The 15,048-nt window shown below is 38.5% G+C and overlaps 1 protein-coding gene across 8 annotated transcripts in view; it reads left to right on the plus strand.

Moving 5' to 3' along the window:
• tjp2a (tight junction protein 2a (zona occludens 2)) overlaps nt 1–15,048 on the plus strand; it is a 45,660-nt gene that overhangs the window by 14,812 nt on the left and 15,800 nt on the right. For all 8 annotated transcript variants that reach the window (XM_077585417.1, XM_077585418.1, XM_077585415.1 and 5 more), the window contains 8 exons: nt 7,029–7,153; nt 8,279–8,381; nt 9,293–10,067; nt 10,145–10,248; nt 12,634–12,787; nt 13,796–13,907; nt 14,726–14,856; nt 14,939–15,017. In XM_077585417.1, the coding sequence (XP_077441543.1) occupies nt 7,029–7,153; nt 8,279–8,381; nt 9,293–10,067; nt 10,145–10,248; nt 12,634–12,787; nt 13,796–13,907; nt 14,726–14,856; nt 14,939–15,017 (1,583 nt within the window). The remainder of the gene's footprint in view (nt 1–7,028; nt 7,154–8,278; nt 8,382–9,292; nt 10,068–10,144; nt 10,249–12,633; nt 12,788–13,795; nt 13,908–14,725; nt 14,857–14,938; nt 15,018–15,048) is intronic.

The raw sequence follows: 15,048 nt of genomic DNA on the forward strand, positions 1-15,048 counted from the left end.
CGGCATCGACCGATACTGCAAAGCTGGGTATCAGAATCTGTATCGGTGACCAAAAAACTGTATCGGAACAACTCTAATTAGCAGGTCCTAGTTTTTTGGGGGTTAATTGCACTCTTCCATCCACAGTGCAGGAAATATGCTGGCATTAACGCAAGGACAGTCTTTGTTTTAGGACACATTGCACTTCTTCTTGCTCGCTTACAGTGTCCACACACGTGTACGTAGACATATTGTATACACAAATAAAAACTCCTATGGCTAATTACAGAGACACATTTATTTTTTTATTTATTAAAGCAGAAGATTATTTTGCATCTTATTTTGACTACATACCAACCTTGCAAGTGGCTGGTCAGAGACATTGGACAGCCGGTTGTGGCCTACTGGCTATTTAATACCCAGAGCTGAATTAGAGTCTTCAATTAACCTACCTTTCTCTAGAGAAAATCCACACGAGAGGACATGCAAACTCCACATAGGAAAACCTGAACCAAATTATTAAAACAGATATATTTGTTTAATAAACAAACAATAAAAGATTAATAGCAGCTTTTAATGTGTTTAGTTTCTTTTAAAAAACATCAACAACAACTTCCTGTTCGTGTGAAGGGATTTCCCCCCCCCCCATTTCTATTACTTAAAATGCATACTAAGCGACATTTGATGTGTCAATACCATACAAACATCAAGGTGCTTTTTATTAACACATAGTTAATACACTTCCAGTTTTCATTTCATTTTTCTATAATATGCATGCAGCAATGCATTTACTTGTTGTTACTCAAATTTGAAATAGTGTGCGTGTGTATTAGATTTCAAGTGGTAGTTAGTTCATGATTTAAGATGGGACTGTGCTGTTTAAATGACAAATTATACACACTGCAAACATGCTATTTTTAGACCAGCAGTGAGCATCTGACTCATGGCCATGTCCCTTGGGATTTTTGTGTAAATATTCAGCAGAACCAAAGACCCAAGTGACCGTTTTTTTGTTTTCCTTTTCTTTCTTTTACACCTATTGAGTAATACTTGGGTGTTTCATAAAAGACAGAAAATAATAGTGCTGTGTGATATGGACAACATTGTGTATCCAAATTTAGATAAATTGATATCCAGATTAGGATATACAGCCTTGGAAAAAATTATGAGACCATCTTCTTTTCTTCAATTTCTTGTTCACATTTGCCCCAAAGCTGGGCGAGGATAATTTTTCCACATGGAATAATATTACTGCAGTCGCACGCATCATGAGTTGATGTGGTGGTGGCAAGCCAGCAGGAAAGAGTCTGTAAAAGACAAAAGAATGTGCAAATGTTTGGAATAATTTCACACTTAGGGTCATTAACTACAATTTGTACCATAACTATACATTTATGATAGCCAGAACAAGGTAACCTATCAAAGTTAGCTAATTTAATATAGCCTACGATTGCTAGTTGCAACATATTCAAATGCTCCCGCAAGTGGCCAAGAATAGAAACAGTTGTCAGTTTACTTTAAATCACTTAATTGCGCAAACAGTAAGAAAACAATTGTGTTAAATACACATTCTCTACACAAGTTGCCGAAGGCCACAACTCACGCAGAGTGACTCAACACACTGACTGACTGACGGTTTAGCCAGTTAACGGCCAGCCAGCTCTACACTCTCATTCACCGACATCCACGTCACTCACCAGGCCAGGCCCTGTGTTTAACCCTCCAAATCCAAAGATGTCGGCGGCGACAGGAAAACACACTTGTTTTTCTAATCATTATAACTCCTGAACCGTTAGCACTAGCAACGTAATTTCAATGCCTACTGTGAATTCTTACACCACAATAGAGCTAAGTCTGGCTCCTTTTATTTTTAAATTGTTAAACACAACAGGGTAAAAAAAAAAGGAAAAAAGCTGTTGTGTTTTATAATCTTGTTGATTTAATCAATTTTGGATTACAGTACAAATGTAACCGCACTTGCAACATCCTGGATGATGATGCACCGTAGGCAAGCAGAGGTAACGTAACAAAGGCTGCCAGGATGTCTTAAGCTAAATGCTAATCAAACTCCGCTGCCGAGCCTCCTTACCTCTACAATGCCGGATCATAACACACAAAACTGGAAATTTGGTACCACAACTCTGGTAACGGTATATTGTTTACTGATGGAGAAAAAGTGTGGCTTAGTCCCATTAAAGAAGCGGAAATATTCTATACTATTCTTTAAGAAGTTGCATTTGTCGCAAAATGATTCGTTAGTACTGACCCGGTTATTGAATAACAAAAACCCACTTCACTCGGATTAACCTGCAAAAAAAGCTCCATTTACGGCAACGCTTAGTCAATTTCTTGTCAATCGTTTATCATCAACAAAATGGACGTCTATCATTGATGGATTGACAGACCTTCCGTCAATGTTGACGGAATGCCCACCTCTGAAAATAATAATAATAATAATAATAATAACCCACAAATGACTGTAGGCTGCGCAGCCAAGACACACGCTATTAAATGAAGGTCAAAAGACTGCTAGAAATAAATTTATACAAAGTTTTAAATGCAGGTCCGTGCTTTTGATGACGGTCCTGACAGCACGGCACTGCTAAAAGTGACAGATACTACAGTGAAACATGAGGCCGGTGATCCTTAAGTGGACAAGTAAATAATACCTACACCTCACATGCAAACATTGTTGTGATTAATAATGCAAAGTAAATTTTTATTGGATTATTCGATTAATCAAAGGGATAATCGGTAGAATACCCAGTTCCAAAAATATTTGATTGCTGCGGCCCTAATTTTGTTTTGTTAGATGTTTATGCACAGCACTTTGTTTCAGCCGTTTCAAGTTGTCTTAAGGCTATGAATAAAATTGTGTTGCTTTAGTGTAGCAACAGGCACACCCCGGCCATACATGTCAACCCTAATTTGGTCCCACCTGTATTACAAACCCATAAAATCCTTATTTTCCCATAAAAATCCTTATGTCAGTTTTATCAATACTAAAGCTGTTTCATGCAATAACATTAATCTTACCTTACTTTCTTTCTTATATGAAGACATTGACAGTATCTTGTTCCAAATGACATTTTATTGCACAAAGAAAAAACTGATTTCTAAATATCACAGGGACGGTTGACTTTTTTGTTGCTTCACATTTCTCTCGTGCAACTTTGATTTCAAATGTTCTTTGACATCGTAAATGTCAGATGCCGCAACCTTAATGTCCCGTGAACAAAGCGAACATGATGCATACTCTTCTCCAAGTTTTGACGGACCAATTACCTTAAATAAATCCGTCCATTCCGAACGAAAACGTCCGGTGTATCTTGTTTTTTTGGCCGGCCTGTCCCCCATTTTCTCAACCACTGCGAACGACTCGCAATTTTCGCGCTAACACAAATTTCTTAACTGCGCATGTCAGGAAACTGTTAGAAGTCTCGCGCGATAGATTTTGTGACCGGTTGTTGTTTAAATCGAGTTTATGCACACGTGTAGCACGTAGCCGACAGTAAATACTAAATAAATTTAAAAAGGGTAAGGAATATATACTAATATTATTATTTTCATGAAAACAGTTAAATCCGTATTCATTTCCAAATACGCCCGTATGCTTTTGCAACACTTAAAAATCCGTAAGAAATACGGACAAACCTTATGGGTTGACATGTATGCCCGGCACACCCCAATAACCCCACACACAACAATATCAACAAATGATTGTTATAAAATAGTTTATCTCACATTACGATAGGTATCGTAATATTGTAAGGGCAGTGTAAGCGCTGTTTTTGATGTTTGACATTTATCCAACAACCAATTAACGCCACAAGGTCAAATTGTCATTTATTGTTAAACGTGTACTGTGAGAGCAGAGCAAACCAGTTGAGGTTAGTTAATCATCATGATGAGCCCATTGTCTTGTGTTACAGTTCATTGTAGCCAGAAAAGCTGATTTAGTGGGTTGAAGAAAAAAAAGTCCTCTACTCCAGGCATTTGACCTCCAGCTCTCAACCCCTCCACAGCCATCTGTCACACTCTGCTCCCTACACCTACTTTGATTCTCTTCTACCGTGTGTTAAGGAAGTCTCTTTGGGGAAACATCCAAATCAACCCATGCAAGAGGTGCAGACATGTTAATCCTGTTAAACGATAGCAAAAATAAATGGTAAGAATGGGGATTGAAGTCTTTCTTAGTGCTATATTAATGCATACTGTAAAACAAGTTGTTATGCATGCAGCCATGTCTTATCCCCGGAGTATTGATTGGCTCTTCTTGTTTTTGTGTGTGTGAAGCCAGAGGCATTGATTGAGACGGATTTCATGTGTATGCATACAGCATTTATTTTTGAGGGAAATCCACCTTTAAAGATATTTGCAATATTGCAAACTTGCAAGCATTTATTGTTGTAATCACAAAGCTCAAACTCAAAGTGATTCACACTGACTTCACATTCACCTCATGATTGTGCAGCATCAGGAGCAACTGGATGTTCATTAGCTTGCACAAGAAACACTTCGACATGGTAACAAGAGCCAGTGATCAAACCCACAACCTCTGGGTTGGGAGACTACCACTGAGCCAATCATTAAGACAAATCACTTAATGTACTCTACTCCAATGTCAGAGTTACTTCAAACAAGTCAGCTTTGAACATTTTTAATTTCTTGCTTAAATTCATATTTCAAAACATTGGGGAAAAACACTCCAATAACTAATTTTCAGACATCCGAGTGAATCAATAAATACAGTTTAGAAATTCTCACCGATGATTTGAACTAAAAGGTCCTTTAGAAAAAAAAATTGCAGCTGACATACAACTTTAATTATGCTGCTTTGGCTTCAATTAGGGCTGGGCAATAAATCGAATTAATTCGATACATCGTCATTTTAAAAATCGAATCGTTGAAAATGTGCTAAATCGTGAAATCGAATTTTGTCTTTTGGATTATTAAAAGCTGTTGTTCTTATGTTGTGTTACATTCAAATATTTTTGTAATTTTGTACAAGTGGCAGAATGCTGGATGGGTGCTTTACAAGACATGTTTACAATAGCTACCAACTTCTTAATTGTGGCATTTCAGGAAAAAAATATGAATGTTAAAACTAATTAAGAATCAGTATACATTATTGTTGTCTGAACATTTTGCAAATGAATTATTTTTGGATAAATGAAACCTTTAGATACATGTTTGTTGGGTTTATTAGATTAAAATTGATTAAAATGTAATTGTCCTGAATGTCTGTATTGATATTTTCACACTAATCTTCAAGCCAATTTAAGGCATTGGATAATTATGGTGGCTAGCAAAAACATTTAACAAAAATATCTAGTGATGCACCTCTTGTTATTTTATTTCCAATGCTGAACCCTCTTGATGTCTTACAGTGTATAATTTGGTTTCATTACATAAAACAAAAAGCACTCTCTTTGCTCAACAGGTGACAGGACAAAACCACAGTTCAGCCTTGGGTTCCCTTACGCTGTAGCTTAGAGTGTTTCCCAACCTTTATTGAGCCAAGGCACATGAATTCTAAACTTGTGATTTAAGCTTTTTGTCCACACTACGGAGCCAATATCAGGTACATTTATAATAACATTATGAATTTAGTATCGGTAGCTTTATTGGCAACAGTAGGAGTGGCAAATAGAGTTGCAAGGCATTTGGTAGAGGTGGCAGGTGCCACCCCTTGCCACCCTGTAAAACCGCCTTTGGTTTGTACCCTAAGGATCAGTACATTACACAGATTGTAGCACACATCAGGGATGTGATTTTTCCGCTAATTCGCGGAATTCCGCTTTTTTTAATCTCCCCCCCCAAAAAAAAAAATCCGATTTATTTTTTTTTTTTTAAATTTATTTATTTATTTTTATTTTTTTTAGTAGTTCATTGTGTATGCACATGACTCCGACAGAGAACATCTTCTGCTATAACAAAGACATTTGTGGTATGCTCTAATATGAGTTACTTTTCATTTGGTCATGATACAATTATTTGTTCATGAAATTTGAACTCTTCAACATTATTTATGTGTTAACTTAGTAATCACATTAGTTAGATATGATGATATTCTCAGTGATAGTTTTTAAAAGCAAAGGCAGTCCAATGTTTTTGAATGTGACTGATTTTGAGTTGACTAAAACTGCCATTTTATATGGGATAGTTCAATATACATTGAAAATTTATGCTGTTGTTTTGTCTATTTCTTTGTCATGTAAGTGCATTGAAAGTACTTAAAAACACGGAAAACCCATGAGCTCCCCTTGTCCCCCCACCAGGGCACTGCCCTGGACCTAGCTGGGTGCCAGCGGCCCCCAGACCCCCGGCTAAATTTTCAGATAATTTCACTTTGGTCAAATCACATCCCTGACACATACACTTCTAAATCCAATGTCCTGCAACACAACAAACAATCTTTCTAATATTTAAATGTAGTGTACTCTATCAGTGAAAAGAAGCCTTCTTCATTTTGTCTGTCTGTTCACTTCACCCTTCCACTATCAGCATTGGCCATCTGCTCAAGATAGAGGGAATTGAATGAATAGAGTGTTTTTTATGTACAGATGGAAGGGATCAAGCGAAAGGGTTGGTCAAATCTCTGAACTAATCTCATCTGCGCAATCTGGAACAGCGGCAGGTAGATTGTGTGAAAGCCGCAACACAGCGAAAGGTCTTTACTGTTTGCTTTGGTCACCTTTTGCATAAGTTGTACTTGTCCTTTCACACTTGATGAATCTTCATATTAGCAAGGCTTTTAATAAAAGATGCACAGAGCACAATTTCAATGAACCCAACAGCTCTGAACTGCCTATATGACTGCAGTGCTCACGAATGTAATTAAACGGCCAAAAATCCCTTTTAAATGCTATCACAATGTCATAGAGCCACGATAATACAGTGGGAGCTGACACACACCACAAGGATTACTGAACTGCTTTTTCGCTCACACTGATTTACACACACTCACGCGTGCACGCAAACGTGCGCGCAAATAGAATAGATCCGACCTATGCTGGATTATCATATTTAATTTTCTTGTTTCTCAGGATCCAAAGATGGGTTTTGGCATTGCTGTATCAGGAGGGCGAGACAACCCCAATGAGGACAGTGGCGAGACGTCCATTGTGGTGTCTGATGTTCTGCAGGGAGGACCAGCCGATGGCTTGTTGTTGTGTGTATTGCTATTTCATTCCTTCAGAACTTGTTAGACTATTAGTTGTCATTATCCAATTCCAAATGCCTATAATACCTTTCTATTTGTATTCAAGTTTTTTCTATCATGCATTTTTGGTATTTTTCAAGTGGCATTTTTTTTAAACCTATACCCTGCTTAATTGCGAAAAACCCCACTTATTTATGTTTTTTTTTCGGGGGGGGCAATCCCCTACTTATTAATATTATTATTATTATTTTTTATCCGATTAATTGCAGTATTTTTTTCAATTGTCTTTTTCGTGGCATTTACAATAGCTCTCAATTACTGTATTGGCATATTTTTGCTATTCGCAGTCGTGCCTGGTCTCCATCCCCTGCGAATAGTTCTCTGTAAAGTTTCAATCACATTCAGTGTATCCCGTCAATGCGAATCTGACATCAATATTTGCTTATCAGTGATGTATACATAACCGCGTCTGGTCAACACCTCAAATGCATTACAACACCTGCTGTAAATCTAAATTCTAAAATGCATTTAAATGCCTGCTGTAACTCTAAATTATATTGTGTAAATAAGTGTACATTGGAATCAGGCATTTAGGCCTGCAGTGTAATTCCAGACTTTGAAAGGTTGTCAGCCGTGAGGCACCCACACTTTCTGCACAGGGAAATCGTGTCTGGATTAATCAGTCCTCCAACAGCTCATTTATTCACTCACTAAAAGATTACCTAAGTAACAATTGTATCACATTACAAACGAGATGGCACAGATACTATAGAGGATTAGCACTTTTGTTTATAGATGCCTACCCCCTGGATTCCAACTGTGTTCTGTGTCATCAGTCAAGGGCATTATCGATTGTCACCAAAACGATCTATAAGGCTGTCGCACTTCCTCACTCAGAGGCAAAAATCAGATGGTTCACAGCAGGAACCTGCGATTCCTCCGTTGTGACTATAATTGATGAGTAATTTGTTTGAATAGCAGCTGATGTAACTGAACTCGGCTTCTCAGGCTATCATTCTTGTTTTTTTGGTTATTTATATTAACTCATTTTGCACTACTTATTGTGTTGTACATAAATTAGTATATTGCATGACTAAGTGTTTCACTCATACGTTTTATATTTGTTATGTTTAGTGAGAATGACAGAGTGGTGCAGGTGAACGCCATTCCCATGGATGGGGTCATCCATTCCTTCGCCGTTCAAACCCTCAGAAAGTGTGGAAAAGTTGCAAAAATCGTAAGTTAAGGGTTTGTTTCATTGAATATATCATTTTTATATTGAATATCTTCATTAATATTTATAATTGTAAATGTTTTTGATTAACTTGTTTCATTGTGGACAAAAAAAATAATCATCATAAAATCATGCCAACTAAATGAGGCACAACTTAATGTTTTTGTGTGTCTGTTTTTTTAAATGAATTAGGGCTGTAGTCCCAATTTCCTCCCTCAAATTTTAAGTCTTGCTCTTGAAGGTACCATGCAATAAAAATATTTTTTTTGCAACTCTTACAATGTCGAAATGAATCTGTGGCCTGGTTTAAGTTGACATCTGTGAGGTTTGTCAATTGTATACAATAGCCGATTAAAGTCAAAAGGCAGAAAAACGAGCTGCTCAGTTTCAGGCATCAATATGTGACAGAAATGCATATCACTTGTCAAGTACCTGCCTCACTGCTATTGAGGAATAAAGAGCTTCAATTTATTTTGGGAGAAGTTTCTAAGCATTTTAGAGCAAGAATTGTGCTTTTGTTTGGCACAGAACCTGTAGAATGACTTAAACCTCAATACTTCCTGATTCATTAATTCAAGTTTTCATCTCCACTCTTTTTGTAAGATAATAACATGCCCACACATCTTTTTGGGAAAATCATTGCCTAACAGTGCCTTTGCTGCAACTACACTGAAAGCCTACTGCTCTGAGATGCTTAACGTGATTAAATAAAATTTTGAAACCGTAATACCAAGCATCTGGAAATGGAGGACCATTTCACAGTTAACTGAAAACTGTTTAATTTGCCATTGTAGACATAAATTCCACTTCCTGATGTATTTATCTTGTGACTATGACATTTTCAAGCATCATGTTTGGATTTTAATTCAAGAAGCAAAATGTTTTACTCTGGAACCTTTTGTGTGAACTAACAGACCGTCAAGAGACCAAGAAAGGTTCCTGTAAATGTCCTGAATCGTCCCGGTTCACCCGATGATAGAGTTTTCAACAATGATTACACTGAAGATTACAACTACGACCAGGACCGTCGCAGTGTGTACAGTAACCGGCAGGACCACAGCCTGGAGAGGGAACAAGGCGGTTACATGGATTCTGGCTACCAAACCCGTGAGCGTGATTATGACAGAAACTATGACCGACGAGAACAGGGCAGGAGTGCAGAGAGAGACCGGAGCCCCGAGCAGCCATACAGGAGAGATGGTAGCAGAGGTCGCGCCTTGGACAGAGAACGTAGCCCTGATCGTCACCACAGGAGCGATCACACACTCAACCGTGACTATAGCCCAGACAGAAGATACCGTAGCGAGCGCACGTTAGACCGAGAACACAGTCCTGATCGGCGCTACCGCAGTGAGCGAGCACTCGACCGTGACTATAGTCCAGACCGACGCTATCGTAGTGACCGTGCGCTAGACCGCGCAAACAGCCCCGACCGGCGCTACAGACGGGACAGTCATAGCCCGGGACGCAACCATGGACGTAACCACAGTTTTGAGCGAGGACGGGAACGAATTCCTAGTGACCCGAAGAAATATGATGAGCCTCTTAAAAGAGGTGGTAGCAGAGACCGGCTAGAGCGTTCACCGTCACCTGCGGCCATGCCCATCCCTATGCCACGTCCTGCTCGAGAATTGGAGCCACTGGAGAAACCTCTGAATGTTCTACTGCTGAAAAATCGGCCTAACGAAGGTAAGACCCAAAGATACCATATATTATATACAAGGCTTACACATATCAACAGAGATGCTTGTTATTTTGTGTTCCAGAGTATGGCCTTCGACTGGGCAGTCAGCTTTTTATCAAAGAGATGACCAGCACAGGGCTTGCCAGCAGAGATGGGCACCTACAAGAAGGAGACATAATTCTGAAGGTGCCAAAGCATTTCTCCAGTGTCAAATTTGTGAAGGCACTCTGGTTCAGATGCTCATTGCCAATCTTAACTGCACAAAAATGATCCAGATGCTGTTCTCAACCCCCCAACCACCCCCCTTTTTTAATACGTTTTTAAATTTGTATTTTGTTGTGTTCTGAAGTGATTCGGTATTGTTTCACTTTGAATTAGTTTAGCAGAAAAAAATGTAACTTTTAAAATTTTAATGTTAAAGATTTTTCGACATCCTGCATGCTCCACCAATCTTCAGATGAGTAAAAAAAAACAACTGTTTTTGTTTTGTTTTTTAAACAGTGCCTAGCAGCTTGTATCGTCCCTTCAGTGTTAAGTCTTGGGGGACAGTTTCTTGGGGGTGGATTGGTACCTTGCACGAACTTGACACAGAGACTGTAGTTACGCTTTAGGCCAGAGGTGGCATTTTTTTGTATCTGTACACAGACCAATTAAATAAAGGAATACTTGATAATAAATTGTAATTCATTTAGTTTTATAAAATGACATTACACCTGCAACCCTTGTGAGGATAAGCGGTTCAGATAATGGATGGATAGAAAATGACCTTAATTTAAGCAGAGTTGTTTTTGTTTGTTTTTTCATTTAGCTTTGCTTCTAGACAAGGAAATAGTTAACTGCTATACACAATGTGAGTTTAAGAAACAATGCTGAGTCTATTAAAATAAGAAAATTGTTTAGTATTTTTATTGTTTAATAAAACCCTAGCTTGAATTCACTGGGATTAACCTGCAAAAAAAGCTCCACAAAATTAGAAAGTTTCTCCTTAATTGAAGTAATTGATTTGCAAAATTGTTTCTCCCCAAAAATATATGTTGTGTATATATACAGTATGTCATTGAGTCTCTGTGTGGTGAGTGCCGTATTTCACTAGTTGGTGCTCCCTCCCACTCAGCCTACAGTTCGCTGAATTTAAATGTCATAATGGGGTATATGCCACGGAGGAGGCGGGACTTCTGACTTCCGTAAGTCACACACCAATGCTGTTTCCGGTTACTTTTGCGACATAATAGGCTGTTTTCCAATACTCGCACTTCCACCCTTGTGCCCCTCAATTGTGCGTTCCCGTTAATGGGTGCGAGTGTGTAGGGTGTCTCAATTTCTCCCGAGTGCGTCTCAAACACAGTGGGAGCTCAGTTCAGAGCTCAATTTATTTACAAAAATAAAGCTCTAGCGAAAATAGAAAATCGCAAAGTTATAAATTCATGTTCATAAATTTGATATAGATACTAGTTTAAAAAAATGGGAATTTTGGGGTTTGATATTGGTGCTATGGTGGTGACTCCCATTCCATCCGAGCTCGGCCTACTCGGGCTTCGAAGCTGTGCTGCCACTGTGTCACCTGATTGGGAGCCTGGGCCACCAAGTCAGCGGCTTTAATGGCTCAGAGGAGTGAGGTTTTAGCGTACACCCACGTAGCATAAGCCACCACCGTTGACCGCAATGTCATAGCTCCTTGTGATTAACAATCATGGCAAAGAGATTGAAACAGTCAAAATTGTGGGTACGTATACATGATGGGGATGATGCCACAAGTGCAATCAATCATTAAACATTAGGAGGAGAAACAAAAAAGCTTAACAACATTTAGAAATTGTGTATCTCATCACACAAAATTGCTTTTTTGCAGACCAACTGGATGCAGCTCAGTGTTCTACACCAGTTTTCTTGGGCACAAATAATTGTTTTATAATGTTTAACAGTTTAACAGTCATTTATTTTATTGTAAATTCATGTTCTTTATGTAGTATATGAAGTACCAGATCGATAAACAATATTGTTAACAGTAAGTTGTATTGTTAAAATCTTAATGATACGCCAACCCACATTGTGCACCTGTTATAAGAGTGTGGTTTCATAGTGAAAGAGTGCCAGTACTGGAATGGTCTGCCAGCAGTCCTGACCTGTCTACATTTGAAAATGTGTGGCACATGATGAAGAGCAAAATGTGACAACGGAAACCCCCAGACTGTTGAGCAACTGAAGTTGTACATTTGGCGAGAATGGGAAAGAATTCTACCTAAACATCAACAATTGGTGCCCTAAATTCCTAAACGTTTATTGAGTGTTGTTCAAAGGAAAGGTGATGTGATATAAATTACAAGGAATTTTGCCCCAGCCGCAATTTTTTTAGGGAGCATGTTGCAGACATCAAATTGTGAATCAGTGAAATTTATTTATCAGTTTGAATATTGAATTACTTGTCTTTGAAGTATATTTAGTTGAATATAGCTTGAAAAGTATTTCAATATCATTATATTATGTCTTTTTTTTAATGTTTTACATAGCGTCCCATCTTCATTGGATTTGTTGTTTGTAGTAACTCTATGCATCTCATCTCTCCAATGTCAGATCAATGGAACAGCGACTGAAAACCTGTCTCTCAGCGACGCAGGGAAGCTGATCGAGAAGTCTCGCGGGAAACTGCAGCTGGTGGTCCAGAGAGATAGGCAGCAAGTGCTGATCCGAGTCCCCCCGATGGTCGACAGCGACTCAGAGCTTGATGGTGAGAGATACTTGAAACTGAAAAGCAGCAGGTCCTATCCGGTGTAGAACAAACGTGGCAGTCGTCGTCCTGTATTCCCCCAACATAATGACTGCGTGAGAATCAAATGTGGAAATGTTGCACATGTTGATGTTTTGTATTTGTCCCTTAAACCTGTGTTTCCATCATTGAATAAAAGTTTTAATTTGATATCAGTTTATAGTATTCTTTACATTCTGTTGTCACAAAGCAGAACTTCACACTATGAGCTAACCAAAGGCGGCAAGCAATTCTCATTCTATTGCCACCTTCAAGAGAATTCTCTTTTATATCTAGTTGAAATGTCACGTGACCTAAAATTGTGCTGTGATTGGTCCAATCCAACCTAGATAAGTGGTGTGAATGGTTGTTTTTGCTCACCAAACATCTGCAGGGAGGGTGGAATATCCAGAGGACCTGTGACCCACTTTGTCTGTTTTTGGGACTGTGTGTGTGTGTGTGTGTGCTTGTGAAGGTTCTCACCCGCCTTTGGCAGGGTGAACTAATCCACCACTATAATCCTGCTATTGGATATGACAGAATTTCATCATGTGATGGTTCACACCATCTATGTGGCTCATTGCTTTGAAAACCAATAGGGGTTTGTGTGGGTGTGGCGTGTAGTGGCATGTAGGTGTGTGTAAGTATATTCTAAAACCTCTAATCACTTTAAGTGCATCCACTAATAGTATTGCCACACCTCTGTTAACCTCTGAAATGCAATCAGATGTTTGATTGTGCATTTTTAATAAAATTTTTTATGATGATGCCTTTATAATTCATGTAGTTGGTAAACTTGAACCGGTATACAGTATTTTATTCTTGTTTTCATAATCATATACATCATATAATAAATACAAAGGGGATTTTTCTAAGTCTACTGTCATCAAAACATGAAGACAACACAAAATAATTATTTTGGCAGACTTAAGGCTCTCAACATCCAATTCAAACTAGAGTTGTCAAGTTGTGTATGTCTGTGTTTTGCAGATATTTCTGAGATCGAGTCCTATCGTTCCTACTCTCCACAAGATGAAAGACGAGGCCATCATTCAGACCTATCTTCACACTCCTCCAATGAGCGGCTCCGAGAGAAGCCAAGGTTCAGAATGTCACTGTCTGAGCTTTAGGGCTCTTTTAAAGGTTCAGGAATTAGAGACTACAGTAAAGGCAAACATTTACATGAGACCACTGCAAAAAAAAATCTTGCTTTGGCCAATATACTAAGAATCATTTACTCAACTAATTCTAAATGAATATGTTTAAAACCGTGACTCTTAACTTTGTTGGAGGTACCGAACCCCACCAGTTTCTTATGCACATTCATTGAACCCTTGATGATTATTATTTATTTATTTTTAAGCCAGATTCGCAACTTATGCACCCTATAGGGTTTACTGGTGAACAAAATGAACAGGGAAAGTAGCCTTTTAGTCAAATCTGGTTCTTTCACCTTTAATTCAGAAAGTGTTGTTCTTCTATTCACCATCTCCATGCAAGTGTTTTTTTTTTTTTTTTTTGCTGGATAGCTAGTTTTGCTGGACTAGACTTGCTCAACTTGCATTTGCAAATCATGCGTTTAGGACATTGACTCCTATCACTCAACTCTATATTCACAAAGCTCTTTAAAACAACCTGACTCACCAAACCCTAGGGGTTTGATCGAACTCGGGTTAAGAACTGAGAACACTGATTTAAAAAGATTTGTAATGGGTGTCAAGAGAAAATAAGCTTCGTGAGGATGTCTGAATTGGTATTAGAGACCTTCTAAATAGAGCGCAAAATTAATTGTGTAGAATTACATTGATTCATCTTTAGAGACAAATGTGCCTTATTGCAATGGCTGCAAATGTTAAATCCTGACTGTCTTTCACCTGTAAACCAGGATGGCCAATAATTTGAATTTCCGTTTGTTACTAGAGAGGAGCCATCCAATCGGCTGGCTAAGATGGGTGCTATGCCAACACCATTCAAAGGTCTTGAGCGAGCTGTGGAAGACACACCCCCATTGCCTCCTGAGAGGGAGGAGTCGCGACCACAAACGCCACCAAGTAAACTTTTTTTTTATTATTTCTTATTTTACAATTTTCAAAACATTAAGTTAATGAGAAGTATTTGCTTCTGCTCTGCAAGCAATCGCAGTTGGCCCAAAAGTTCACGCTCCTCCTAAAGTACCGCTAAAGCCAAACAAAGAAGACCAGGAAGTGTACGGGTCAGTAGTATATCAGATATTCTTGATATTT

The sequence above is a fragment of the Vanacampus margaritifer genome, chromosome 14, assembly GCF_051991255.1.
Source record: "Vanacampus margaritifer isolate UIUO_Vmar chromosome 14, RoL_Vmar_1.0, whole genome shotgun sequence".
Lineage (NCBI taxonomy): Eukaryota > Metazoa > Chordata > Actinopteri > Syngnathiformes > Syngnathidae > Vanacampus > Vanacampus margaritifer.